Source organism: Nuphar pumila, chromosome 11 (genome assembly GCF_984573655.1).
Source record: "Nuphar pumila chromosome 11, dmNupPumi1.hap1.1, whole genome shotgun sequence".
Classification (NCBI taxonomy): Eukaryota; Viridiplantae; Streptophyta; class Magnoliopsida; order Nymphaeales; family Nymphaeaceae; genus Nuphar; species Nuphar pumila.
In genome coordinates this window covers 94209423-94234024 of record NC_143259.1, presented here as the reverse complement: position 1 = coordinate 94234024, position 24602 = coordinate 94209423, and the positions used below count along the sequence as shown (strand labels likewise).

General features: G+C 45.7%; 1 protein-coding gene across 1 annotated transcript in view; it reads right to left on the bottom strand.

Moving 5' to 3' along the window:
• LOC149822520 (exopolysaccharide production negative regulator) overlaps nucleotides 1-23731 on the bottom strand; it is a 59008-nt gene extending 35277 nt beyond the window's left edge. The window contains exons 1-2 of the mRNA XM_089981605.1: nucleotides 23416-23731; nucleotides 20520-20650 (exon numbers count right to left, since the gene is read on the bottom strand). Coding sequence (XP_089837731.1) covers nucleotides 20520-20650; nucleotides 23416-23602 — 318 coding nt within the window. The 5' untranslated portion in view covers nucleotides 23603-23731. The remainder of the gene's footprint in view (nucleotides 1-20519; nucleotides 20651-23415) is intronic.
• Between the last annotated feature and the right edge of the window lie 871 nt (nucleotides 23732-24602).

Genomic DNA, 24602 nt, shown 5'->3' with positions numbered 1-24602 from the left:
GATCGGCAAAGGTCGTAACAACCTGGCAGTTTCATTGTTGTGTATTTATTGGCTTGAACGCATTGACGCACATATTCATGAGTTTCATGCCCGACCAATAAAAAAGGTTTAGGCCTCATACGTTTTGGACACGTCCCCATGTCAGCCACTAGGTGTATCATGCACCTTGTGTAATAGAGCCTGGATCACGTCACTCTCCAACGATAAGTAGATTTGTCCTTTTGTAGAACAGGACCCCACCTCTAACTGTGCAGTTAGGGTGACTATCCGGGTTCGTACCCAACTCACACACAATCTTATAAATACCACTATGGCATGCTTGGGTGTTACATGTCTTACTCCATACATCACATTCAATAGTGGTGAGTGTGTGCAAAAGTTGTATACCTCAAATCCTCAAAAAAAGTACATTAGCCACTTTGTTCTCCACGCCCTTTTCGTATTGAACCTAGAAGTCATATCCCATGAGTTTTGTGACCCATCTTTGTTGGCTGACGGTGGTGATACGCTACCCCAACAGATATTTGAGGCTTTGGTGGTTGATCTTAACAATGAACTTGCACCCAAGGAAGTAGGGGTGCTACTTCTCTACCGCAAGAACCATTGCAAGCATCTCCTTGGGCAAGGCCTTGCTCATGAACGCAAATGGGGTGTTCTTCTTGAGAGAGGACAGCACCTACCCTATTGTTGCATGCATCCGTCTCCACCACAAAGACCTTAAAGAAAGAGCTTGGTACATGGCTTCTTTTAACCTCTCGAAGGCATTGGTGGATTTGTCGATCCACGTGAAGCTATCCTTCTTCAAGAAAGAGGTAAGGAGTTGGGCTATGAGACCATAGTCTTTCATGAATCTCTGATAGTACCTGGTCAGCCCGAGGAAACCCCTAAGTGCCCTTACGGTTTGTGGCTTAGGTCACACTCGCATCGCATCAAGTTTGTTTAGATCCGCTCGGACGCCTTGATCGAAGATAATATAGTCAAGATAGCTCATTTGTTCTTGTCTAATGAGTCACTTGGACATCTTAGCATACAAGTGATGCAACCGTAAGGTGTTAAAAATCACATGCACATCCTACATATATGCGTCCCAAGAACGATTATACGCCAATATGTCGTCGAAGAAAACACAAACTTCTGTAGCATACATTTGAAAACATCGTTCATGATAGCTTGAAAGGTTGCGGGTGCATTGGTCAACCAAAGGGCATGACCAGGAACTCATAGAGACCTTCATGAGTCTTAAAATTTGCCTTATGAACGTTGTCACAGGCCATACGCACTTGGTGACACCTTGAACGAAGATCTAGCTTTGTGAAGTACGCAGTACCGTACAACCAGTGTTGTTAAAAGCGCGCTTTAAGGCGCAAAAGGTGTGCCTCGCCTTGAGGCGAGGCCCTCTGTGCCTCAAGGCGCCAGCCTGAGGTGTGAACAAAGAAGAAGAAGAAGAAGAAGACTTATTGTTTGCATATGTATATATATATATATATATACATATATATATATATATTTCTTTATATAATAAGTGAAACCCATTAGGGGTATTTTAGACATACATATTATGTAATTAGTTTTAGCATTTATTTGAGATTTTCTATTCCTTATTGGTTGTTGCTTCATCAATAAAGCATTTTTTTATTTATTTGTATTTTTAGATATTTTTTATAGTTTTTTTTAAGCTTTCAAAAAAATAATTTAAGGCTTACGCTTTATGCCTCGCCTCAGTTTTTTCTGAAGTGCCCCGCTATGTCTCAACGCTTTTCACAACACAGCATGCAACTCATCAAGTAGTTTATCGATAATCAGGATCGGAAACTTGCCCTTCACTGCGATATCGTTCAAGGCCCTGTAGTTGACACAAAAGCTCTATGTGTCATCCTTCTTCTTCACCAAGAGCACCAGTGAGAAGAATGAACTCACACTAGGGCGGATGATCCCTTGTCCCAACATCTCTCTCACGGATCTAGTGCCCTCCTTCAAAGGTATGTGATGGTCTTGGGACCGTCTAGAAGGAGCCCATGTGGCTCACCAAATACGTCAGAACAAATCTGCAATATGAGGAAAAACATCCAAGGGGTTCGGGTGTTTTTTGGATCCACTACTTGGGTGATAAACAAGTAGGCACGTTTGGTGCCCCGTAGCAACTTCAATGCCCTCTTATGCTGCACTTACTCCATTGTAGGAGATTTGATAGCAACAAGCTTAATCTTCCCTCTGTCCTTCTGGAAAGACATCTCCATATTGGAGAACTCTCAAGCCATTTTCCTCAAAGTTCATAGTCAACTTAGTTATCATAGGTGCTAGGAGCCTAGGTGAGCCCCTAAAAAAGCCTAGGCGGTAACCCAAATAAAAAAAATAAAACATAAAAAAATATAATAAGAAACATGTATACAACATAAGATCAATCAACAATAAGCAATAGACAAATAATATGTTGTTGAACATTGTAAAACAATTATATTACATAAGCTTAACTTGCTCAAACAAATTAAGAATCAATTAACAATTGAATCAACAAACAATACAACTAACAATGTAAAAAACAATACACAAAAAATAAAATCATGTATACAAAAAAATTAACGACACAATAGACATAATACAAGCAATATACAAATTCTCAACAATAGACAAACAATATGTCTTCTTTTTCTTATTCTTCTTCTCAACAATAGACATAATACAAGCAATGGACAAATTACATGTCTTCTCGTTTTTCTTCTTCTTCTTCTCAAAGTAGAAAATAAATGATATGTCTTCAAAAAAAATCATCAAAAAAAATTTAAGCCTAGGCTCTAAAAAAAGCCTAGGCAGTCGCAGCCTAGGCGATAATATAAGGCCCCATAGCCCAAACCTAGTCGCCAAGGTGATGGGGCTGCGCCTAGGCATCGCCTTTGACAACTAAGGTAGTTAATACATGTCAAGGACCACGTTTACACCATGGATCCATAAGACGTATAAGTCCACAAATAATTTAGCTTCTTGGAACTGCAAACTCACATCTAGACAGACACTTAAACACTTGAGGTTAGTCATGTTGTCAACCATAACATCAAATGAAGGGTGCTCCTTGAATTTACACATGATTTCTGAGACTATACTCTCACGAATGAAGTTGTGAGTGCTACCAGTGTCGATAAGAATGTTTATCTCTCGCGTGCTTATGTGGCCATGAATCCTCATGGAGTTGGGCGTAGAGACGCCCGAGAGTGTGTGGTAGGAGATATCATGACAAGTTTCCTCATCACTATCTTCATCATCTGGTGATTGATCGTCTGGCGCCTCTTCTTCTTCAAAATCCGATTATACCACTTGGAAGATATGGTAGCGCTTGTATATGTGGCCCTTAAACCACTTCTTTTTACAGTTGAAGAACAAGCCATTTTTTTTGCACTCCTCACATTGTGCACGTGAGATAGATTCCACCTTAGGGGTTGACGTTACCCCCTTGGACGAACCGGACTTGGTTTGGCCACCCGAGGAACGATTGCAAGCATCGGTAGGCAAATTCAGTCCCCGCATAGCTTGGAGTCTCTTTTGCTTCTCGTTATGAAGTTTGGCCACCTTATAGGCCTCCTCAGTTAGGACCTCAATACAAAGGTCCTCATGCAGCCCACCAACGTATGATCCGAGCAAGGTCTCTTCGTCAACTTAGCGCAAAACCTCTCTGTAATGCGCTCAACAAAATCATCCCAAGAGGGCTTTCCATGTGCAATGTCTAACCATTTGTACCATCGAAAGACGCCACCCTCAAGGCGGGTGACCGCTTCTGCAACACATGCCTCTTGTGGCACATTATGACAGGTGAAAAGTGATTGAGTTTAAATATCCAATCACGCACGTTGTCACCAAAAAAGGGAGGAACATTAAAGCGAGGTTTCTTACCCATACCTCGTGCATGCTCAAACAACGGCTCTCCGAGAATCGGGGCATTTGGGACCGACATGTGTCCACTAGCAAAAACGAAACCCCAGTTGTCTGGCTACCTCGGTGTGTGGAGAGAGATGGTCTCAATGCGATCTATGAGGTTTGCAATAGCCCGCTCTATGTGCTCCAAGCGGTTGCCTTGCTCCACGCTCGCTTGACGTTGTCAAAAAAGTTTGGCTTGCATTTGCTCGGCAATCATTCAGGCTTGTTCGGCATGTTTGTGAACTTCTTCCATCTTGCCAATATTGGAGGGTGGTAGCAGCTCCATTTGAATAAGTGTGCTCTCATACCAACATGTTACACCCTCAGAATTTTTCAATGTAGAAGGATCAAAAGAGGGGCAGAAAAGGTAGGTCAGGATTTACAATAGATAGATACTGCAATTTGAGCCTGACTGACTCAAGAGAATCGAACCTACGGTTTTTGGATCGTGGGATCTGTGAAACATGTGCCAGGGATATTGAATCCTATTGGACAAGGTAGGGGAGAGGTCTAAGGTTTCTCGTGGTTGCAGCTATGGCAAAGCGCTGAGAAACCGGGTCAAACGGCTAATCAGGTAGGTGTGGTTTGTGCTCAATAAGCAATTCTGGTAAGGTTTTTTGTCCAGAACTAAAAGGACCCAGTCCAGGGGTTCTAGGGTGTCCTAGGCACGTGTGTAAGGGTCTAGTATAGGCTCTAGACAGAGGGAAAGGGTGTTGACGGTTAAGGGTTACTGATTTAGGGCAAGATCTGGTTTTGGGTTTCAGGTTCCAGAAAACTAATAAAGGTTGATCTAAGGCTATGGAGGGGTTATAGAGGTACCTTGGAGGTCTGTAGCATGATGAGATGGTGTTCCCCACGTTCTAGAGCTCAGACACATGATCTGTAATGTGGAGATGTCAATCGGCTCGTCGGGAAGCAGATACGCACAGTCAGGGGTAATGAAGGAGCTTGGGCCCTTTCGGAGGATAGATCAATAAGCTCTTGGGGTTCTGGCCCTCACGTAAACCTTTGATTAACAAAGAAAGAAAGAGAAGAGAGAGAGGCGTGAGAGAGAAAAAAAAAAGGAAAGACACCTAGAGAGAGGGAGACGGCTAGAGAGAGAGCTTGAGAGAAACCAATCAAAATTCAATAATAAAAAGGGGTTACCCAAACCTATATTTATATATGGGAGGTCCAGGATAGAGACCATAATTATTAAATAAAATTAAACTATCTCATAAACCTAAAACACATTTTAGTTGCCAAAAAAGACAACCTACTAGGCACCCAGAACTAAACTAGAATAAGAGACTAGAGTCCTAGTCAGAATTGAACTCTCCATACCTAAAGTCCTAAAAAGTTAAAAAAAAACATGGTGGACTCTACACAACCTCTCCTTCTTGGAAGGGGGGAGAAGGGTCTAGAAAGGTGAGGATGTTTCACCCTCTTCCTCTAATGTGATGTCCTCCCTATGGGCCTCACTGGGAGGATCTCCTCTGCTCTAGCGTGGATACATGTCAGGCTCTTCTTCCTCATCTAATAGACATGTGTCCATTGACTTTTCCACTAGTGAAGAGGACACCTTAGCTGCCACATCATCACCCTAGCTGTAACGCCCCAAAATTTCTTACCTTGACAAGTAAAGTTTTTATGAAGGAGTTCCCTGAAAGCGCGAACTCCGTTGTTCTGAAAAGTCTTCAAAAAAAATATCTTTCTAGTTTAAAAATCAAGTTTTTTGCAAATCCCAGGCACGTTAGCTCGGCACTTCAAACATGACCATGGCGATAAATAGCAGGCGGCTAAAAAGAGTACTACATTCTTAATAAGAAGTCATTATACAAGGAAAATCAACAGGGGGCCCAGCCCCCAGATTAAAACAAAAACCCAAAATTCAAAACCCTGCGACGATAGCCAGAAGTCTGGAAGGAAAAGTATAGTCGCGAGCCACGTCGCATGCACCGTTGACTGCCTGTCGCCGCTACACATCACCTGCCCATAAAATGGGTCAGTCTCGCGAAAAACTAGTAGGAGTGTAAAAAGAACAAGAACAACTAACAGGTAAAGCATTTAGACATACCACGACAGCAATAATATAATGTACAGGAAAACTCACAAATATGCTATCACGTAATACCGCAAGTGTACAAAAACAACAACTGAAGGGTGAGCATGCTTAATTTGATTATCACTTGTTAACCGGCCATGTGGGTACGTACATGGCACACGAGCCGAAACAATCGAGACCAATCCGAGGGTTTATTATGCCATGTATCTTAAATTACCTCGGTTGACTGACTGAATCCTATCCTAAGGAGGCGACCGGTGGTCGAGAGAGCAAGCCCCCAAAGGCCCAGTAGGGATGCATCCAACTTCTGCAGAAGTGTTAGGCTATCTAGTGCAGCCTCTTTCCCCTAACCTCCGATGACCGAGGAAGACGGGTCCTTTGCCCGTAAATAGCCATTAATGGCCTGTCCATCGGAGTTGGTACCCTTTGTCCTCTCTCTTGGCGAAACAAAGTCGAATTGAGCGCGACAGAGGTTTCTCAACCGCCGCCTCATTCTTCATGCCCTGGTCCATTAGACCCAAATGAGCATCTTGCCTGTGAAGGCGCCTGAGACCTTTTTTTGGTGTATTATAGATCAGTATCTCATTTCATAACTCTTACGCAAGGCTAAGCTCTGTTGTCGAACCCTACCAATCAACGGCAGGGTTGAGTCTATGACAATAAAAACAAAGAGTAACATATATATGTATGAAATAGCGGAAGCAACGACGAATGAAATCAACAGGGACCAGGATCGCGAAACCGCGTCCTGGAAGCAAAAACAAGGAAAGTGCAAAAGAAGAGCTTTGGCACATATAGCGCGACGGCAGCAAAAAAGTAAAGTACAGAAAGGAAACGGGACCAGGATCGCGAAACCGCGTCCTGGAAGTAAAAGGCAATAAGGAAAGGTACATAAAAAGGAAGGCCTTGGCACGTATAGCGCGACGGCAACGAAAAAGTGAGTGCAGGAAAAGTAAAGTGCAGGAAAAATAAAGTGCAGGAAGGAACGTACATACATATTATATGTAGATGTTTTAATTTATTGGTTAAGTCTTTTATTTTTAGCAGTTCATTGTTCCTGTTCCTTTTTACGCAAACCCCTACCTAGAAGGGGTGCGGGGGTTTATCCGCTTGCGAGCGTAAGTGATAACTGTCTCAGGCCGCGAAACACGAGAAGGCTCCGTGGTGCAACCTGCAAGGTCAAAAGGATGAATATGCCATAATACTACGAGGAACGGGTCCGGTAAGACCCGCAGCGGTACCGGACCCCAAAGCTAGGGGAGGCAGGGAGCTCAGCCCCTTGCATTAGGAAGGACAGAGGCAGCAAGGCAGGGGCCTTGCTCCCTTGCCAGACAATGCAAGGCAGGGGCTCCCCCCCCCCTCCCCCTGCCGGAAAATACAAGGCAGGGGGCGAAACCCCCCTGCCAAACAGCACAAGGCAGGGGACTTGCCCCCTACCTGTCGGGAAGTACAAGGCAGGGGAGGCTCGCTCCCCTGCAGGAAAGCATAAGGCAGGGGGGCGAAACCCCCTGCCAAACAGCACAAGGCAGGGGGCTCGCCCCCTGCCGGAAAGCATAAGGCAGGGGAGCGAAACCCCCTGCCAAACAACATAAGGCAGGGGAGCGAAACCCCCTGCCAAACAACATAAGGCAGGGGGCTCGCCCCCTGCCGGAAAGCATAAAGCAGGGGGGCGAAACCTCCTGCCAAACCACATAGGGCAGGGGGCTCGCCCCTTGCCGGAAAGCATAAGGCAGGGGGGCGAAACCCCCTGCCAAACAACATAAGGCAGGGGGCTCGCCCCCTGCCGGAAAGCATAAGGCAGGGGGGCGAAAGCCCCTGCCAAACCACATAGGGCAGGGGGCTCGCCCCCTGCCGGAAAGCATAAGGCAGGGGGGCGAAGCCCCCTGCCAAACCACATAGGGCAGGGGGCTCGCCCCCTGCCAGAAAGCATAAGGCAGGGGGGCGAAACCCCCTGCCAAACAACATAAGGCAGGGGGCTCGCCCCCTGCCGGAAAGTACAAGGCAGGGGAGTGAAACTCCCCTGCAGGAAGCCACCAAAAGGCAGGGGGCTTGCCCCCTGCCGGAAAATCGAAAGGCAGGGGGGGCGAAACCCCCCTGCCGAGAGCCACCCCCCCCCTCCTCCTGTCGAGGCTGCAGGGGGAGGGGTTAGCCTTCCCCTCTCATGGGGGAAACAGGAAGACGAGGGAGAGGGGGGGACTCACCTGGAGGTCGCCGGCGGAGGCAGATGGTGACGGACGGAGGTAGGTAGCGGGTGCCGGCGACGGCGAGTGACGGCGATGGCAAGCGTCGGCGCCGGCAGGTGGCTGGGTCGGCGATGACTTGAAAGAGGTGGTGGGGGAAGAGGAGAGGCGACGCGGAGAGGAGACGGGGAGAGGAGAGCGTCTGATGCTCCCCCCCCCCCCTCCTGCCTGCTTCGTTTATAAGCAGGGGTGATGGAGACGGGCGCCGCTCGGTAGGCCCTTACGGCCTACCGTTAGCCGTCCCTTCACGGGACTCGGATCCGGGTCCGGATAACTTAAAATTTTTTTTTCCTAGGTATTACATCCTAACCCCCTTAAACAAATTTCGTCCGCGAAATTTTTATTAATATCATATGCGAGTGTACAATTCTGGGTATTTTTCCCTGATATCCGCTTCGGGTTCCCAAGTACATTCGTCAATTCCATGATGTTGCCATCAGATCTTTACAAAAGGTATTGTCCTCGATCTCAACACCCGATCGCGACGGTCGATGATTTCTATCGGTCTTTCCTCGAAATTCATATCCTCATCAATCTGAATGTCGTCAAACTTGATGATATGGGAAGGATCGTGAACGTACTTCCTTAACATAGACACATGGAAGACGTTATGAATTTGTGCATATTGGGGAGGCAATGCTACGCGATAAGCCGTTTCGCCGATGCGATTCAAAATCTCAAAAGGGCCAACGAACCGGGGACTTAACTTCCCTTTCTTTCCAAAACGAAAAACCCCCTTGGTTGGAGAAACCTTGACGAACACCATGTCTCATACAAGAAAAACGAGCTCTCGGCGACGACGGTCGGCGTAACTTTTTTGTCGTCTTTGAGTTGAACGGAGACGATCCCGAATCATTCGTACCTGTTCCGAATAATGCTGAAGCACAAGAGGATCCTCCTGTCCTCTTTCTCCCACTTCATCCCAATATACGGGCGATCGGCACGGTCTTCCGTATAAGGCCTCATAGGGAGCCATGCCGATACTAGCGTGGAAACTATTATTATACGCGAACTCCGCTAAACTGAGATGGGAATCCCATTCACCTTTCCACTCCAACATGCAGGCCCGCAACATATCTTCTAGGGTCTGTATAGTTCGCTCAGACTGACCATCAGTCTGAGGGTGGAAAGCCGAGCTAAAACTCAGCTTGGTGCCTAGAGCCTGCTGGAGCTGCCCCAGAATCTTGACGTGAACCTTGGATCACTGTCAGAAATAATAGAAACCGGAACACCGTGGAGCCTTACAATTTCGCGGATATAAAGATCGGCCAGGCTGTCAAGGGACTGGCCAAGGCGGATAGGTAGGAAATGCGCTGATTTGGTGAGTCTATCGATGATCACCCAAATCGCATCGTGCTTGCGTCGAGTCCTAGGAAGGCCAACTACAAAGTCCATGGCGATCCCCTCCCACTTCCATTCTGGGATATCTAAGGGTTGCAACGCTCCTCCTGGCCGTTGATGCTCGATCTTTACTTGCTGACAGATGAGGCATCTCGAGACGAACTCGGCCACATCCTTCTTCACGCCATTCCACCAAAAATTCCTCTGCAGGGCCTTCAGCATCTTTGTGCTCCCCGGGTGGACGGTATATCTCGACTTGTGGGCTTCAGTTAAAATTTCACTCCTGAGGGTGGGGTCATTTGGGACCCAAAGGCGCTGTCCAAACCAAACACTGTCTCCTTTCCCCATGCGGAAAGAAGAACCATCACACAAAGCTTGCGATCTCAACTCTTCAAAGCGAGAGTCACCCTTTTGGCTGGCAACGATCCTGGGAAACAGGTCAGGTCGAATTACCAAATTTGACAACCTCACCGGACCGGGTGCTACAGAAAACGGGTTCCAGGATGCAAGGTCTTCGAGCAACTTCCAACCTGTTGATAACATACTGGCGAGAACCCCTGATGACTTGCGACTGAGGGCGTCAGCAACCACGTTTGCCTTGCCTGGGTGGTAAGAAAGGGAAAAATCATAGTCTTTCAAAAATTCAAGCCAGCGACGTTGTCGCATATTCAATTCCTTTTGGGAGAAGAGGTACTTAAGGCTCTTGTGGTCGGTAAATGCTTCGAATTGTTCTCCATATAGATAATGACGTCAAATCTTTAGCGCAAAAACGACGGCAGCTAACTCGAGATCATGCGTCGGGTAGTTCTTCTCGTGAAGCTTAAGCTGACGAGATGCATACGCGATTACTTTCCCATTCTGCATAAGGACGCCCCCCAGGCCCGATCCGCAAGCGTCGGTATAAATTACGAAGCCGCCCTTACCGGTCGGCAAAGCCAAGATAGGAGCAGTCGTAAGACGCTCCTTTAATAGCTGAAAACTGGCCTGACAACGATCATCCCATACGAATTTTGCTTCCTTTTTCAGCAACCGAGTCATAGGTAATGCGATTTTTGAGAAATCCTGGATAAAACGCCTATAATATCCTGCTAACCCAAGAAAACCTCGAATGTCACGGACATTCCGCGGCTGCGGCCAGTCTAGCACAGCTTCAACCTTTGAAGGGTCTACAGAAACGCCCTTGCTAGAAATGAGGTGGCCCAAGAACATTACTTCCTCGAGCCAAAACTCGCACTTGGAGAACTTCGCGAAGAGCCGCTCCTTCCTTAAGGTCTCTAAAACGATGCGCAAGTGCCCACGATGCTGCTCCCGACTTTCTGAGTAGACGAGAACATCATCGATGAACACTATCACGAAAATGTCCAAGAATGGTCTGAACACTCAATTCATAAGGTCCATAAATGCAGCAGGAGCATTCGTAAGACCGAAGGGCATAACTGTAAACTCATAATGCCCATACCGGGTGCGAAAAGTTGTTTTGGATATATCGCTGTCCTTGATCCTAAGCTGATGGTACCCAGATCTCAAATCGATCTTGGAGAAGATTTTGGCCTTCTGCAACTGATCAAAAAGGTCTTCAATACGCGGCAAAGGGTACTTATTTTTAATCGTCACCTGGTTAAGCATTCTATAATCTATGCACAACCTCAAGGTTTCATTCCTTCTTCTTTACGAAGAGTACAGGAGCTCCCCAGGGTGATACGCTGGGACGAATGAATCCCTGGTCTAAAAGTTTCTGTAACTGCCTTTTTAGTTCTTCAAGCTCGGCGGGTGCCATCCGATATGGGGCCTTAGATATTGCGGCAGTTCCAGGCAACAATTCGATGCTGAACTCCACCTCTCGAGGCGGAGGAAGGCCAAACAACCTCTGGGAAAAGATATCCGGAAACTCTCTAACCACGTCTAGGGTATCAATAATTGTAGGCGTAGGATCTGACTCAACGACGCTGATGAGGAAAGCCGGACAGCCCTTGCGAATGAAGCTACGAGCCTTTAGGGCTGAAATCATCTGGCTTGCTCGCATGGGTCGAGGAATTCGAAATTCCACCTTCGGAGAATCCGGAGGGGAGAAGGTGATCTTGCCCTGGCGACAATCGATCTTGGCATGATGCTGAGACAACCAATCCATGCCCAAGACGAGGTCAAATTCTGACATATTCAGCAAGATGGCGCACGCAGGCAAAAGACGATCCGATATCACCACATCAAGATTAGGGATAAACGTCGCACAACTAGCGTTCTCCCCCAACGGATTATATACTTCTAAAGTTGTATGCAAGCGCAGAACAGGCGATTGCAACTGGGCCGCAAATTTTGCCGAAATAAAGGTGTGCGTAGCACCACAATCAAACAGAACGAAAGCAGCATGACCGGCAACTAAGAGAGTACCTTGTACGAGCTCCCCCTTGGTCAACTACTCGACGGTAGTGGCGTAGACTCGCCCTGGAACTTTCTTTACTCCGCTGCTCTGCGGTTGCTGCTGGTATGTCGGCGGTGTCTGCTGTTGATGAGGAGGCTGAGGTACTCCACCCGACTGCCTAGATTCGTCGGCCGCCTTTTTGCGACAATCTCGAGCGTAGTGCCCCATCTTACCGCAATACAAACAACCCCCCGTATCCAAGGGGCATGGCTGTCCGACGTGAGACCCCTTGCACCTAGTGCATCCATTCCCTACTGGTCGTCGAGGTGGTGGGCGGTTCTGCGGGCGTTGCCTCTTTGCAGGTGGTCCTTGCTGCTTCCCTCCTTCAGGTTTAACGGGAAAGGGTGGTCGCCGCACCTGATCATGAGACTGTGCTTTCTTCTGGTCCCCTCCAGAGGCAGGTGGCTTTTTAACTTGTGCCGCTCTAGAACGCTCTCAATCCTCATTCAAGAGGGTCGCTGCTTCAACAGCTGCTGAGAAGGTCACGGGCATGCTTGAAAGGACCCTGTATCTGAGTCCTTCCTTTAGGCCACGAACAAATTTGCCTGCTCGCTCGCGTTCACTATAAAAAAGGGTAGGGCAGTACTGTTCCAGTTGCTGAAACGTGGCGATGTAATCGCCCAACGATAAGCTGCCCTGACACAGCTCTAAGAATTCCACCTTTTTCTTTTCCCTCGCATGAGGAGGAAAGTAATTTTCGTAAAACGCACGCCTAAAGGCGTCCCATGGGATGACCTCTGCATCTGGGAAATGCCTTTTCCGAGTTGCGTCCCACCAAACTCTAGCATTGTCCTTTAATCGGAAGGACCCAAATAAAGTCTTCTTTTCATCGGAAACTGAAAGGACCAAAAACACCCTTTCAATTTCCTTGATCCACTGCTCCGCGGCATCGGGATCCACCTTGCCGAAGAAAGCTGGAGGGTCTAACTTTAAAAATTTCTCGAAAGTAACCCCCGAAGTTGTAGGAACACGCTCTCCTTGTGTGGCAACCTGATTTTTGATCGCCTCGGCCAAAGTGCTGAGGGTATCCATCACAAATCCCCTTTGCTCAGACCATTCGTCGACGGAATCTTCGTTCGAACTTCTCCTCATCCTTGAAAATAATACAACGAACTAAGTTAAGCTTACGACTAAAACAACAAGTAACATCTTATATTTCATCATTCCTTTTTGTACAACGTATCCAGAATATTCGGCAATGCCGATACAAAAACATCAAAATGAAAGTAGTCTGGTACAAGAAGCATATAGATCCAGACCAATCCTCAACATCCAAGACTCCCTTCAGGCGGGACCGGAGAACTGACGAAGATATTCCCTCTTATTCCCTGTGCGTCTAAACCTGCGCTTGGGGGTAAATGGGAGATCATCATCGTCCTCCGAAGGATATTCCCCGTAAAGAGGAGTAGCAGGCGTGTACTCTGGAGAATACGACACATCCGAGTCCGAAACATAAATAGTCGGAGACTCAGGCACAACAATCGGTATTACAGAGGCTGGCGTATGAAGCTCTGACGGAGCTGGGGTCTTGCCTATCACTGCTGGCTCGACCCGAGGCGGTGGAGGAGGAGACGCCCCCCTATTAGCTGGGGTGGAGAAGGCCACAGCGGCAGGAGCTGGAGGAACGGGATCGACTGAACCCTGTGTGACCAAAGGCTCTATCTGGCGAAAGCACTGATCTGCGAAGTGCCCAAGCATGCCGCAACGATCGCAGCTATACTCCGCCTCCTGAGGGTTAGGCTCCCCAGAATCCACCACAACAACCCGCTGATGAACCTGGACGAAGGAAGGCACCCTCCCGCCTACCCGTGAAAAAACCTCGGCCCAAGCTGTCGCTAATGAAACCTGAAAGGCCAAAGGTAGCGGGGTGCACCACTCATCCGTGAAAACGGGCAACGGAGAGCGAAAGGACCCAAACTCGATCACAGAACCCTCGAGGTGACCCAGACTCAAAGAAGGGCCACCCTCCGAAGAAATACGAGTATGTGTTGTACGCGAGGACCCGCCAGGACTAATAGTGGGGTTGCCAGATGCGTCCATCTTACTGTTGGCACAAAATTTTACCCCAATTAGGCCAAAATTATAACAATAAGGAAAAGGGGACAGGTACTCACAGTGCAACAGGATGCTCGGTAGTCGAGACTTTACTCTTCACAACCTCTGGCTCTGATACCAATCTATAACGCCCCAAAATTTCTTAACTTGACAAGTAAAGTTTTTATGAAGGAGTTCCCTGAAAGCGCGAACTCCGTTGTTCTGAAAAGTCTTCAAAAAAAATATCTTTCTAGTTTAAAAATCAAGTTTTTTGCAAATCCCAGGCACGTTAGCTCGGCACTTCAAACATGACCATGGCGATAAATAGCAGGCGGCTAAAAAGAGTACTACATTCTTAATAAGAAGTCATTATACAAGGAAAATCAACAGGGGGCCCAGCCCCCAGATTAAAACAAAAACCCAAAATTCAAAACCCTGCGACGATAGCCAGAAGTCTGGAAGGAAAAGTATAGTCGCGAGCCACGTCGCATGCACCGTTGACTGCCTGTCGCCGCTACACATCACCTGCCCATAAAATGGGTTAGTCTCGCGAAAAACTAGTAGGAGTGTAAAAAGAACAAGAACAACTAACAGGTAAAGCATTTAGACATACCACGACAGCAATAATATAATGTACAGGAAAACTCACCAATATGCTAGCACGTAATACCGCAAGTGTACAAAAACAACAACTGAAGGGTGAGCATGCTTAATTTGATTATCACTTGTTAACTGGCCATGTGGGTACGTACATGGCACACGAGCCGAAACAATCGAGACCAATCCGAGGGTTTATTATGCCATGTATCTTAAATTACCTCGGTTGACTGACTGAATCCTATCCTAAGGAGGCGACCGGTGGTCGAGAGAGCAAGCCCCCAAAGGCCCAGTAGGGATGCATCTAACTTCTGCAGAAGTGTTAGGCTATCTAGTGCAGCCTCTTTCCCCTAACCTCCGATGACCGAGGAAGACGGGTCCTTTGCCCGTAAATAGCCATTAATGGCCTGTCCATCGGAGTTGGTACCCTTCGTCCTCTCTCTTGGCGAAACAAAGTCGAATTGAGCGCGACGGGGGTTTCTCAACCGCCGCCTCATTCTTCATGCCCTGGTCCATTAGACCCAAATGAGCATCTTGCCTGTGAAGGCGCCTGAGACCTTTTTTTGGTGTATTATAGATCAGTATCTCATTTCGTAACTCTTACGCAAGGCTAAGCTCTGCTGTCGAACCCTACCAATCAACGGCAGGGTTGAGTCTATGACAATAAAAAGAAAGAGTGACATATATATGTATGAAATAGCGGAAGCAACGACAAATGAAATCAACAGGGACCAGGATCGCGAAACCGCGTCCTGGAAGCAAAAACAAGAAAGGAAAGTGCAAAAGAAGAGCCTTGGCACATATAGCGCGACGGCAGCGAAAAAGTAAAGTACAGAAAGGAAACGGGACCAGGATCGCGAAACCGCGTCCTGGAAGTAAAAGGCAATAAGGAAAGGTACATAAAAAGGAAGGCCTTGGCACGTATAGCGCGACGGCAACGAAAAAGTGAGTGCAGGAAAAGTAAAGTGCAGGAAAAATAAAGTGCAGGAAGGAACGTACATATATATTATATGTAGATATTTTAATTTATTGGTTAAGTCCTTTATTTTTAGCAGTTCATTGTTCATGTTCCTTTTTACGCAAACCCCTACCTAGAAGGGGTGCGGGGGTTTATCCGCTTGCGAGCGTAAGTGATAACTGTCTCAGGCCGCGAAACACGAGAAGGCTCCGTGGTGCAACCTGCAAGGTCAAAAGGATGAATGTGCCATAATACTACGAGGAACGGGTCCGGTAAGACCCGCAGCGGTACCGGACCCCAAAGCTAGGGGAGGCAGGGAGCTCAGCCCCTTGCATTAGGAAGGACAGAGGCAGCAAGGCAGGGGCCTTGCTCCCTTGCCAGACAATGCAAGGCAGGGGCTCCCCCCCCCTGCCGGAAAATACAAGGCAGGGGGGCGAAACCCCCCTGCCAAACAGCACAAGGCAGGGGACTCGCCCCCTACCTGTCGGAAAGTACAAGGCAGGGGAGGCTCGCTCCCCTGCAGGAAAGCATAAGGCAGGGGGCGAAACCCCCTGCCAAACAACACAAGGCAGGGGAGCAAAACCCCCTGCCAAACAACATAAGGCAGGGGGGCGAAACCCCCTGCCAAACCACATAGGGCAGGGGGCTCGCCCCCTGCCGAAAAGCATAAGGCAGGGGGGCGAAACCCCCTGCCAAACAACATCAGGCAGGGGGCTCGCCCCCCTGCCGGAAAGCATAAGGCAGGGGGGCGAAACCCCCTGCAAAACCACATAGGGCAGGGGGCTCGCCCCCTGCCGGAAAGCATAAGGCAGGGGAGGCGAAGCCCCCTGCCAAACCACATAGGGCAGGGGGCTCGCCCCCTGCCGGAAAGCATAAGGCAGGGGGGGCGAAACCCCCTGCCAAACAACATAAGGCAGGGGGCTCGCCCCCTGCCGGAAAGTACAAGGCAGGGGAGTGAAACTCCCCTGCCGGAAGCCACCAAAAGGCAGGGGGGCTTGCCCCCTGCCGGAAAATCGAAAGGCAGGGGGGGCGAAACCCCCCTGCCGAGAGCCACCCCCCCCCTCCTCCTGTCGAGGCTGCAGGGGGAGGGGTTAGCCTTCCCCTCTCATGGGGGAAACAGGAAGACGAGGGAGAGGGGGGGACTCACCTGGAGGTCGCCGGCGGAGGCAGATGGTGACGGACGGAGGTAGGTAGCGGGTGCCGGCGACGGCGATGGCAAGCGTCGGCGCCGGTAGGTGGCTGGGTCGGCGATGACTTGAAAGAGATGGTGGGGGAAGAGGAGAGGCGACGGGGAGAGGAGACGGGGAGAGGAGAGCGTCTGATGCTCCCCCCCCCTCCTGCCTGCTTCATTTATAAGCAGGGGTGAGGGAGACGGGCACCGCTCGGTAGGCCCTTACGGCCTACCGTTAGCCGTCCCTTCACGGGACTCGGATCCGGGTCCGACCCGGGTCCGGATAACTTAAAATTTTTTTTTTCCTAGGTATTACACTAGCCCCCACTTTAACCTAGGAAGCCCTCTTTTTCTGCTGATGTGGCGTCTGAATCCTAGAGCACGGATCTGGGTGAGTTCTCTGAATCTAGGACCGTAATAATTCCCAAGGTGCAAGTTGTTTGGTTCAAGTATTGTTGTATCTTATAGAGAAGTATAGAAATAATAGGGGATAGAGCAGAATGACCTTTCCAAAGAAGGAGCTAGCTTGACACCCTAACCAATAATAGGGTATATATATATATATATATATATATATATATATATATATATATATATATATACTTTGACACCTTGACCAAGAAGTTAGCCCTTCTTTGGAAAGGTCATTATGCTCTATGCCCTATTATTTCTATACTTCCCTATGAGTTACAACAATACCTGAACCGAACAGTTTGCACCTTATATTTCTTTTGATGCAATAGCAAATACCCATTAGGGGTATTTTAATCATTTCCTTTATTGTAATATGTTGTGCCAATTAGGGGCACATCAGTCTTTTTCCTTTTTTATTTTTTTCATTTATTTAACATAATGCCCTTTAGCTAAAAGCTAAGGGCATTATGGTCTAGAGCCCATAGAGTCACCGTTGGGGGTGGTCCCAATGGTCTCTATGCATGTGTGTGGTGTATATATAAGGGGCAAACCCCTCTTGTATTTTAACCTTTCTTAAGCACTCTCTCAATAAAATCTATAATTTTTATGCTCTCTCTTGCCCATGAGTGGCATTGTGATTGTGATTGTGTTTGTATATTGACCCATAAGTGGTCTTTGTTTGTGTGTGTTGTACTTGCCCATAAGAGGCATTTGTTTGTGTTTCTTTGTATTCCATTACAGGAAGGCAGGTAGCACTTATGATTTGGCACCTTACCAGGATCTGAGACAAAGTATTCCTCTATGTCTCAGGGATTCGGCTAGCAGGGTGCCGCACCCGCGTCGACGCGACTCGACGCGGGTGCGGGTGAGGGTGCGGCACCGGCACCCAGGATCATTTAGGTCCATTTTTTTTGGATTTTTTTTTTAAAAAAATTTGCCCTATGAAATGGGCTGCGAAATTTTTAAAAAAAAAAATCTGCTGACAGCTGCTGATGGGCTGCGAAATTTTTTTAAAAAAAAAAATCGGCTGACAGCTGCTGACAGCTCCTGTCAGGTGCTGACAGCTCCTGCCTTTTCAAATCCTTTTTTTCGTAAAGGATTTTCTCTCTCCCCTTTATATATATATATATATATATATATATATATATATATATATATATATTACATTTTTGCCCCTGCCACACCCCCGCACCCGGGTTTTTTGTAAGTGTTGAATCCCCGCACCGGCACCCGCACCCATGTGACATAGGTATTCCTTTATGAAAACAGATTTCCCACATATTTCTTTAGCAGCAACACTGCAAGAAGCTTCATTAGGTTCAGCTATTCCTACAACCCAGCTCAAACGGTTGGCCTTTTAGTGGAATCTCGCACCCCAATACATCAAAGGCCTCTCCGCTAACCATGGTTCTTCCAGAAGGACAATAATTTAACCATCATCCAGTCTGGACTTTGCTCCACCTAAAAATATATTCAAGGACTTTAATCAGCATTCCATACTCTTAAAGTCATCTTGCCACCTACGATTTGTTTTCCATTCTCAAGGCCATCACTAGCTTATATTTTTCCTTTGGAAGATTTTCCAGACATTCATTTTAATGAACTTCCACCGCCATTAATTAAGAGTTGTACTCATCAATTTCAGATCCTTAATCACTAGGCCTCCCAAGGACCTAGGTAATACTGCTTGCAAGCAAACAACCAAATTCGTTCTTTCCACCATTCACATTACTCTTCCAAAGAAAGGATTTGAATGTTTTCAGAAGTCTCTCAGTTTTCTTTGGAATATCAAAAACTGATTAAATGGGAGGGTTGACGAGCCATGAAAAATCAGACTAGTGCAACCCACAAGAAAGAAATACTTTGCTGACCATGATTGCTTTCTGGTTCTAACTCTTGTCTTTCAACAGAAGCCAAAGAAAAGCCGTTAAAAAGCAACATCCCTAGGTGTTTCATTGAAGGTTACCAACACCACAAATGAAGATTATGCTTGCAGCCCTTTTCAGGGCTTAATCCTCATTAAATATTTCTAATCCACACCTGTCCTTATGAACCTTACGACCTGATACAGTGTCAAAGAACTGAAAAATCAGCCATGTGGTCCAAAAGTTCAATAAGAAGACTTCCCTTCCCAAGCATCCTTCTCCACTTTAATAACTTTTCAGTTTTTTATATTGTCGAGAAGCTATTTACAAATTTATAGTTTTCATATTTTTATGTTATAAAAGTTTTCCTTTTATTCATAATAAAAATAAAATTTCTGATATTTATAAAAACCTATAATTTATTGACATTTGTCATACTGAAATATTGGCAGGACCCATATTGCTGAGTATGATTGTGTGTGTGACATGACAGACACCCACATCCTACCTAACTGCTGGTAAGATTGATATACAAAAAATTAAGCAACTAGATTCCCGATACTATCTATAGTTAATCCTCCCCAAAAATTGCAACATTTTTTATTTCATAGCCACAATCCTGTAACTAAAGAGAGATATGGGAACAATGAATTCTCTAAATTTCTAAAAGCTTGACCATGTAAGAATACTCAATTCTTTCATGTATATTTATAATACAATGAGATACTCAAATATCTCGAGTATACCTGAAAAGGTCCAGACTTAATATAAATCACAACAGTAAGCTCAGTCATTTACTTAATGAATACAGAAAAAGGAAGAAGGACTTCATTAATGATCATATCATCATTATGCTTGCAAGCAATAAGAATGTGACCAACGACCATAAGAACCCAGATAAATGTGCATGAATGCTGCAGTAGACTAACCTATGTCTCTCACCTAGCAAAATATACATGAAAAAAACATCTATTGCAGTGTTGAATCATGCAAACCATGATTTAGCAGTAAGAGATACTTCAAAAACCGAGAACCGGGTCACTTAAATGTGCCTGCTTCCCTTCAGGGTAAACCCTGGGTGGGGTCCATAATGACCCTGACTTACGTGGCCTACCTGTAAAAGCTACGGACACACCCACGTGCCAGTGGGGCTCAATCCAGTGTCTTCATCTCAACGCCCTCACACCCACACTGCTGGCCACACAGGCAATCCCCGCGGTGGTACAAACTGTTTATATCTATCACAAAATATCATGGAGGATGGTACTATGCAATAAAGATGCTCATAATCACTGCATGCATAAAGGGGGAAAAAGACTGTGCATGGAAATTTTGTTATAAGGGCATTCCAGCTATCAGTTATGACGGATATCGAGGACATCTGCTCAGAAATGAGAAGCAGTATGCAGCATTCCATAAGATACCTATTTTCAGCAAACACTAGTGATAACTGATGCACTTTGTAAAAGAAAAAGGGCAAAGTAAAAAGTGTAAGATGTTTGACAAGGAGAAGTTTAGCCTAAACCTTACCTTAAAAATCGAAGTCCAATAATAATCATAATGGCATCTGAATCTGGTTCTTTCCACAGTGTTCAATACATTTTTGGATTTGTAATTGAACAATCCAAGCTCACAAACTTTAGCAGACCTAAGATCAATGTCTAAGAGCAAATCCCATCAGATATTAGATAAAAAAGAATCAGCAAAGGTTTAAAAAATTATCAAAAAACAAATATGAAAAACAATCATGAAAAGTAATTGGATGTTTCATCATGGCTTATAGCAATAGGAATGCAATTTGAAAACTCAAGTCAGTTATCAAATCCTGAAATAATCAAAACCATCAATAATCAACAGAAGGAAAGAAGGCAATGTGCAGCAAAGAATAGCAGCTCTTAGACATCCAACACATTGTGTTTTTTTTTCATGTACACAATTGGCTACTGATGACCATTGATCGTTTTTAGATGAAGACTACATTCTTGAGCAACAAAGGATTTTAAAGAGGGAGACAGTGATGGCTTCATTGGGTATCAAGGCAGGCTGGGGACAAACCCACTCATAGTCCCCATCCAAAGGCATGGGGTAAGTACTAGGCTGGGGGTTTTTTCGGACACTTAATATTAGAAAGGAAAATGAATCAATTGGAAGATACAAACCTGCTATTTAGTGTTACATTTTGATGCCCATTTAGTGTTATAGCAATGGGTTATGAATCGAGATTATGCATGAAGTGAGTGATATAGTTGCAAGATAGGTTCAAAGTTTGAAGACGGATGAGCCATTTTGATTCAGGCCAAAACCCAAAACCCTGAGCCAGACTATGTAATTGACATTACATGCAGATGTCAACACTAGCTGGATGCCCATGTTACACACTAATCATAGTGTTTATCACGTTGCATGAGCAGAATCCTTTCATAATTAACGTGTTCAATGGTCAATGCAAACTGAGTGGAGTGAAAGCTACACTAACTGTAGGATAGCCATGTTGATCTGACTTATGTGCAGAAGTTTTGATTCAACCTGTACTGTATACTATAAAGGACAACTCCATAACTATAATTATAGGGATGCACATATTTCATTCTTATTTTTTAATAGGAAAACTAACTTCTCATAGGGTCAATTTGCCAGCTTGCTTAGGTTTATACAAAAGATGAATTATATAAGTAGAAGTTTTCTTCCAACCTGAATATGCAAATAACTCCATCCAAGAACCAAGAGATAAAGTTTATATGTAGAAACTAATCCCACGGGCTACTTTTGTGGGATGCAAGTTGACACATAAAGTGACCATATGTAGAAACTCATCCCCATGGGCTACTCTTGTGGGATGCAAGTTGACACATAAAGTGACCATATGTAGAAACTCATCCCCATGGGCTACTCTTGTGGGATGCAAGTTGACACATAAAGTGACCAAATGCTTGAGTTATACTAATTGGGGCAGTGTCTTAGAGATCCACAGTAAGAACCAATAGGATAAGTTGGCATCCTTGGGAACCATTTTATGCCCTCCACTGCTTAACACGGTATCATAGCCTTTCTGGCTCATAGACCATGCGAAACCGCACATGACCCAGCCATGACTTGGTGAATTCAAGTCAAGAGTCTAAGTTCTAACCATGAACAATCTAAGTCAGGAAATGCTTTGGACAAAACACAAGAACAATAACAATTCCCACTGTCTGCTTGGCGTGTGTTTCATTCTAAGATTCTAGAGGCTGAGCTAAAGTGTGTTCACTACACGGTAAGTTTGCTTAGGCTATTCTCTAAATATAAAATTGGAACAGGAAACTCTTCCTCTTTTTGAATGAAGCGGCTGTTAGGGCTCACCCGGAGAATAATTGTTAGCTCAACAAGTCTTCCGCTTTTTGGTTTGTTTCATCAGATAAGTTTTTTCGCTTGAGGTCATGAATAAGGAGAAAAAAAAGTTACAAGCTATATTTCACAGCTCACAGATTCGTTGTTCCCAAAAACAGGATACTGGGTTTACATCATGCTCTTTATCTATCTTCCTCAACTCCATTTTACAGTCACAGTGAAGACATTGTCTTTCTTTTTTTATTTTATGAAAATGAACCAAATTGCTTCATCGTGCCTTCTTTATTAATTCTACATTAACCTAGATTCAATGGAAATATAAATCAGATCAGCTCTACAAGGTGTTACAAGAAGGGGGAAAAAAGGTTCAGGGAAGAAGCTGTTGGTGGTGCTCGGTTGGCAATAACTCCACATAACTGATGATTTAAATGAAGGAACTACTACAGAGCAATGCAAAATTGATCATAGGTGGGCAGATTTCTAACATCTCTCTGCCTAAAAAGATCATAGGTGGAATTAACTCATGCTCACTGTCTATCTTCTCCAACACTGCTTATTTACAGTAAAAGCACCATCGTTCTTGTCCCATTTCATGAAAAATGGAAGGCGAATCTCAAACAACGTGATCTGCACTTCCACAAACACCACCACATTACAAATGCAACAGGGAAAACTTAAAAAAAAATGCTTATTGAAATTTGAAACTCTTTCGACGGTGGCTATCTCCGCATCGCTCGAAGCATATTGAAGCCGATTACCATTTCGTTTAGCTTCCGTAACTCGAGCGCAATGACCGTCGCCCTCGCATATGTTCAATAGGAAGATCGGAAAATTAACCGAGGCTTCATCAGTTTCTCTATATCCTCAAGAATCCCTAGCATCCTTCTAGGGATTGTGGATTTCTAACGTAATTGAGCTACTAACTCAAAGAAAACCCATAATTTCCTGCATCTGATCATCGATCACAACTAACTAAAACAAAATGTCGCCACATTCACATGAATTCCGAAGAATGAAGGACTTCTATTCATGTTATAGCATGCAAAACAAAACGTAGGGAGAGAGAGAGAGAGAGACAGTGGTTGAGGAGGGCACTCACTGCTGGAGAGGATCCTGCAGCGGGAATCGACGGCTATCGGGAGGGGAGCGGAGGGGTTTCGGAGGAGGAGCGCGATGAGGCCGCCGGCGATCGCAAAGGAGGAGGAGACGACGAGGGCGAGGACGAAGGTCAAGCACCACCCGCAGAGGCGGAACCGGGGGCTCCGCCGCCGCTGGTCGGAATCCATCACCGGAATCCAACTCACTCTACATTTCCTGGCCACCGGAGGAATTTTCCGGCGAGCGGAAGCCCGACGCAGGGGAGGCGGAGCGGCCGCCCCATTGTCCACAGGACGTTCTCTTTATCCCTCAAACGCGTTGAGCGGTGGTGGTGGTGGACGCCAAACGCAGACACCTTGGGTTTGTCTAATTACTAAATTACCTCTGATTTGTAACAAATGTACACGAAGAAAACGACCACGTGACGCATAAATAAATTGATAACGGATCGGGTACAACCAGATTCCGACCCGTACCGGGTCTCATAGGGACTCTGGTTTGGTATGAAACAAGGAGGTCTGATTTAGAATTTCGGTCGGACCCTATAGGTCCGATTAATATATATGAACCTAGTGTGGTTTATGAAATTTCATAGCAGATCCGGATCTGACTCGAATCCCTTTGAGATCCAAAATTTTTCAATGTAAAAAACATAAAAATATTATTTATCATGTATGGGCTAGGTTTGGTTTATCTAATCCTAAACGGACCCAGATATGGCTTTACCTATGGTAGGATTCGTCAGACCCAGGTCCACGTTAGGAATTGAGACCTCTCAGTTGGATTCAGTTCTGAACCCACCCATTTCTGCCAAGGCTCCAACCCCTTGACACCCCTACCCATAATAGGTGTGCAAAAGGATCATATACGTATAATGATCTAATTTTTTGTGCAGATTTGAGATATCTTACTACTTAAAGACGGATCATGTGTAGTCTCCAGCAAAATTTGAACATTGATTTTATGATGCATATCATTTTCTCATTAATGTATGGAAATTTTGTTTTTAGCCTTTTTTCTTAATTAGAAACTCTGCTTGACGGTTTCTACAAATTCAGTCTTGGGGAGCATCTGACACGGAAAAAAAAAAGGGAAAAATATGTTCTTAATCTGGATAGACTCTGCGCTATATAAGGTCAATAGTGAGCAAAGGGATAACATTGATCCCTTTAGGTGGGATGCTGCTAA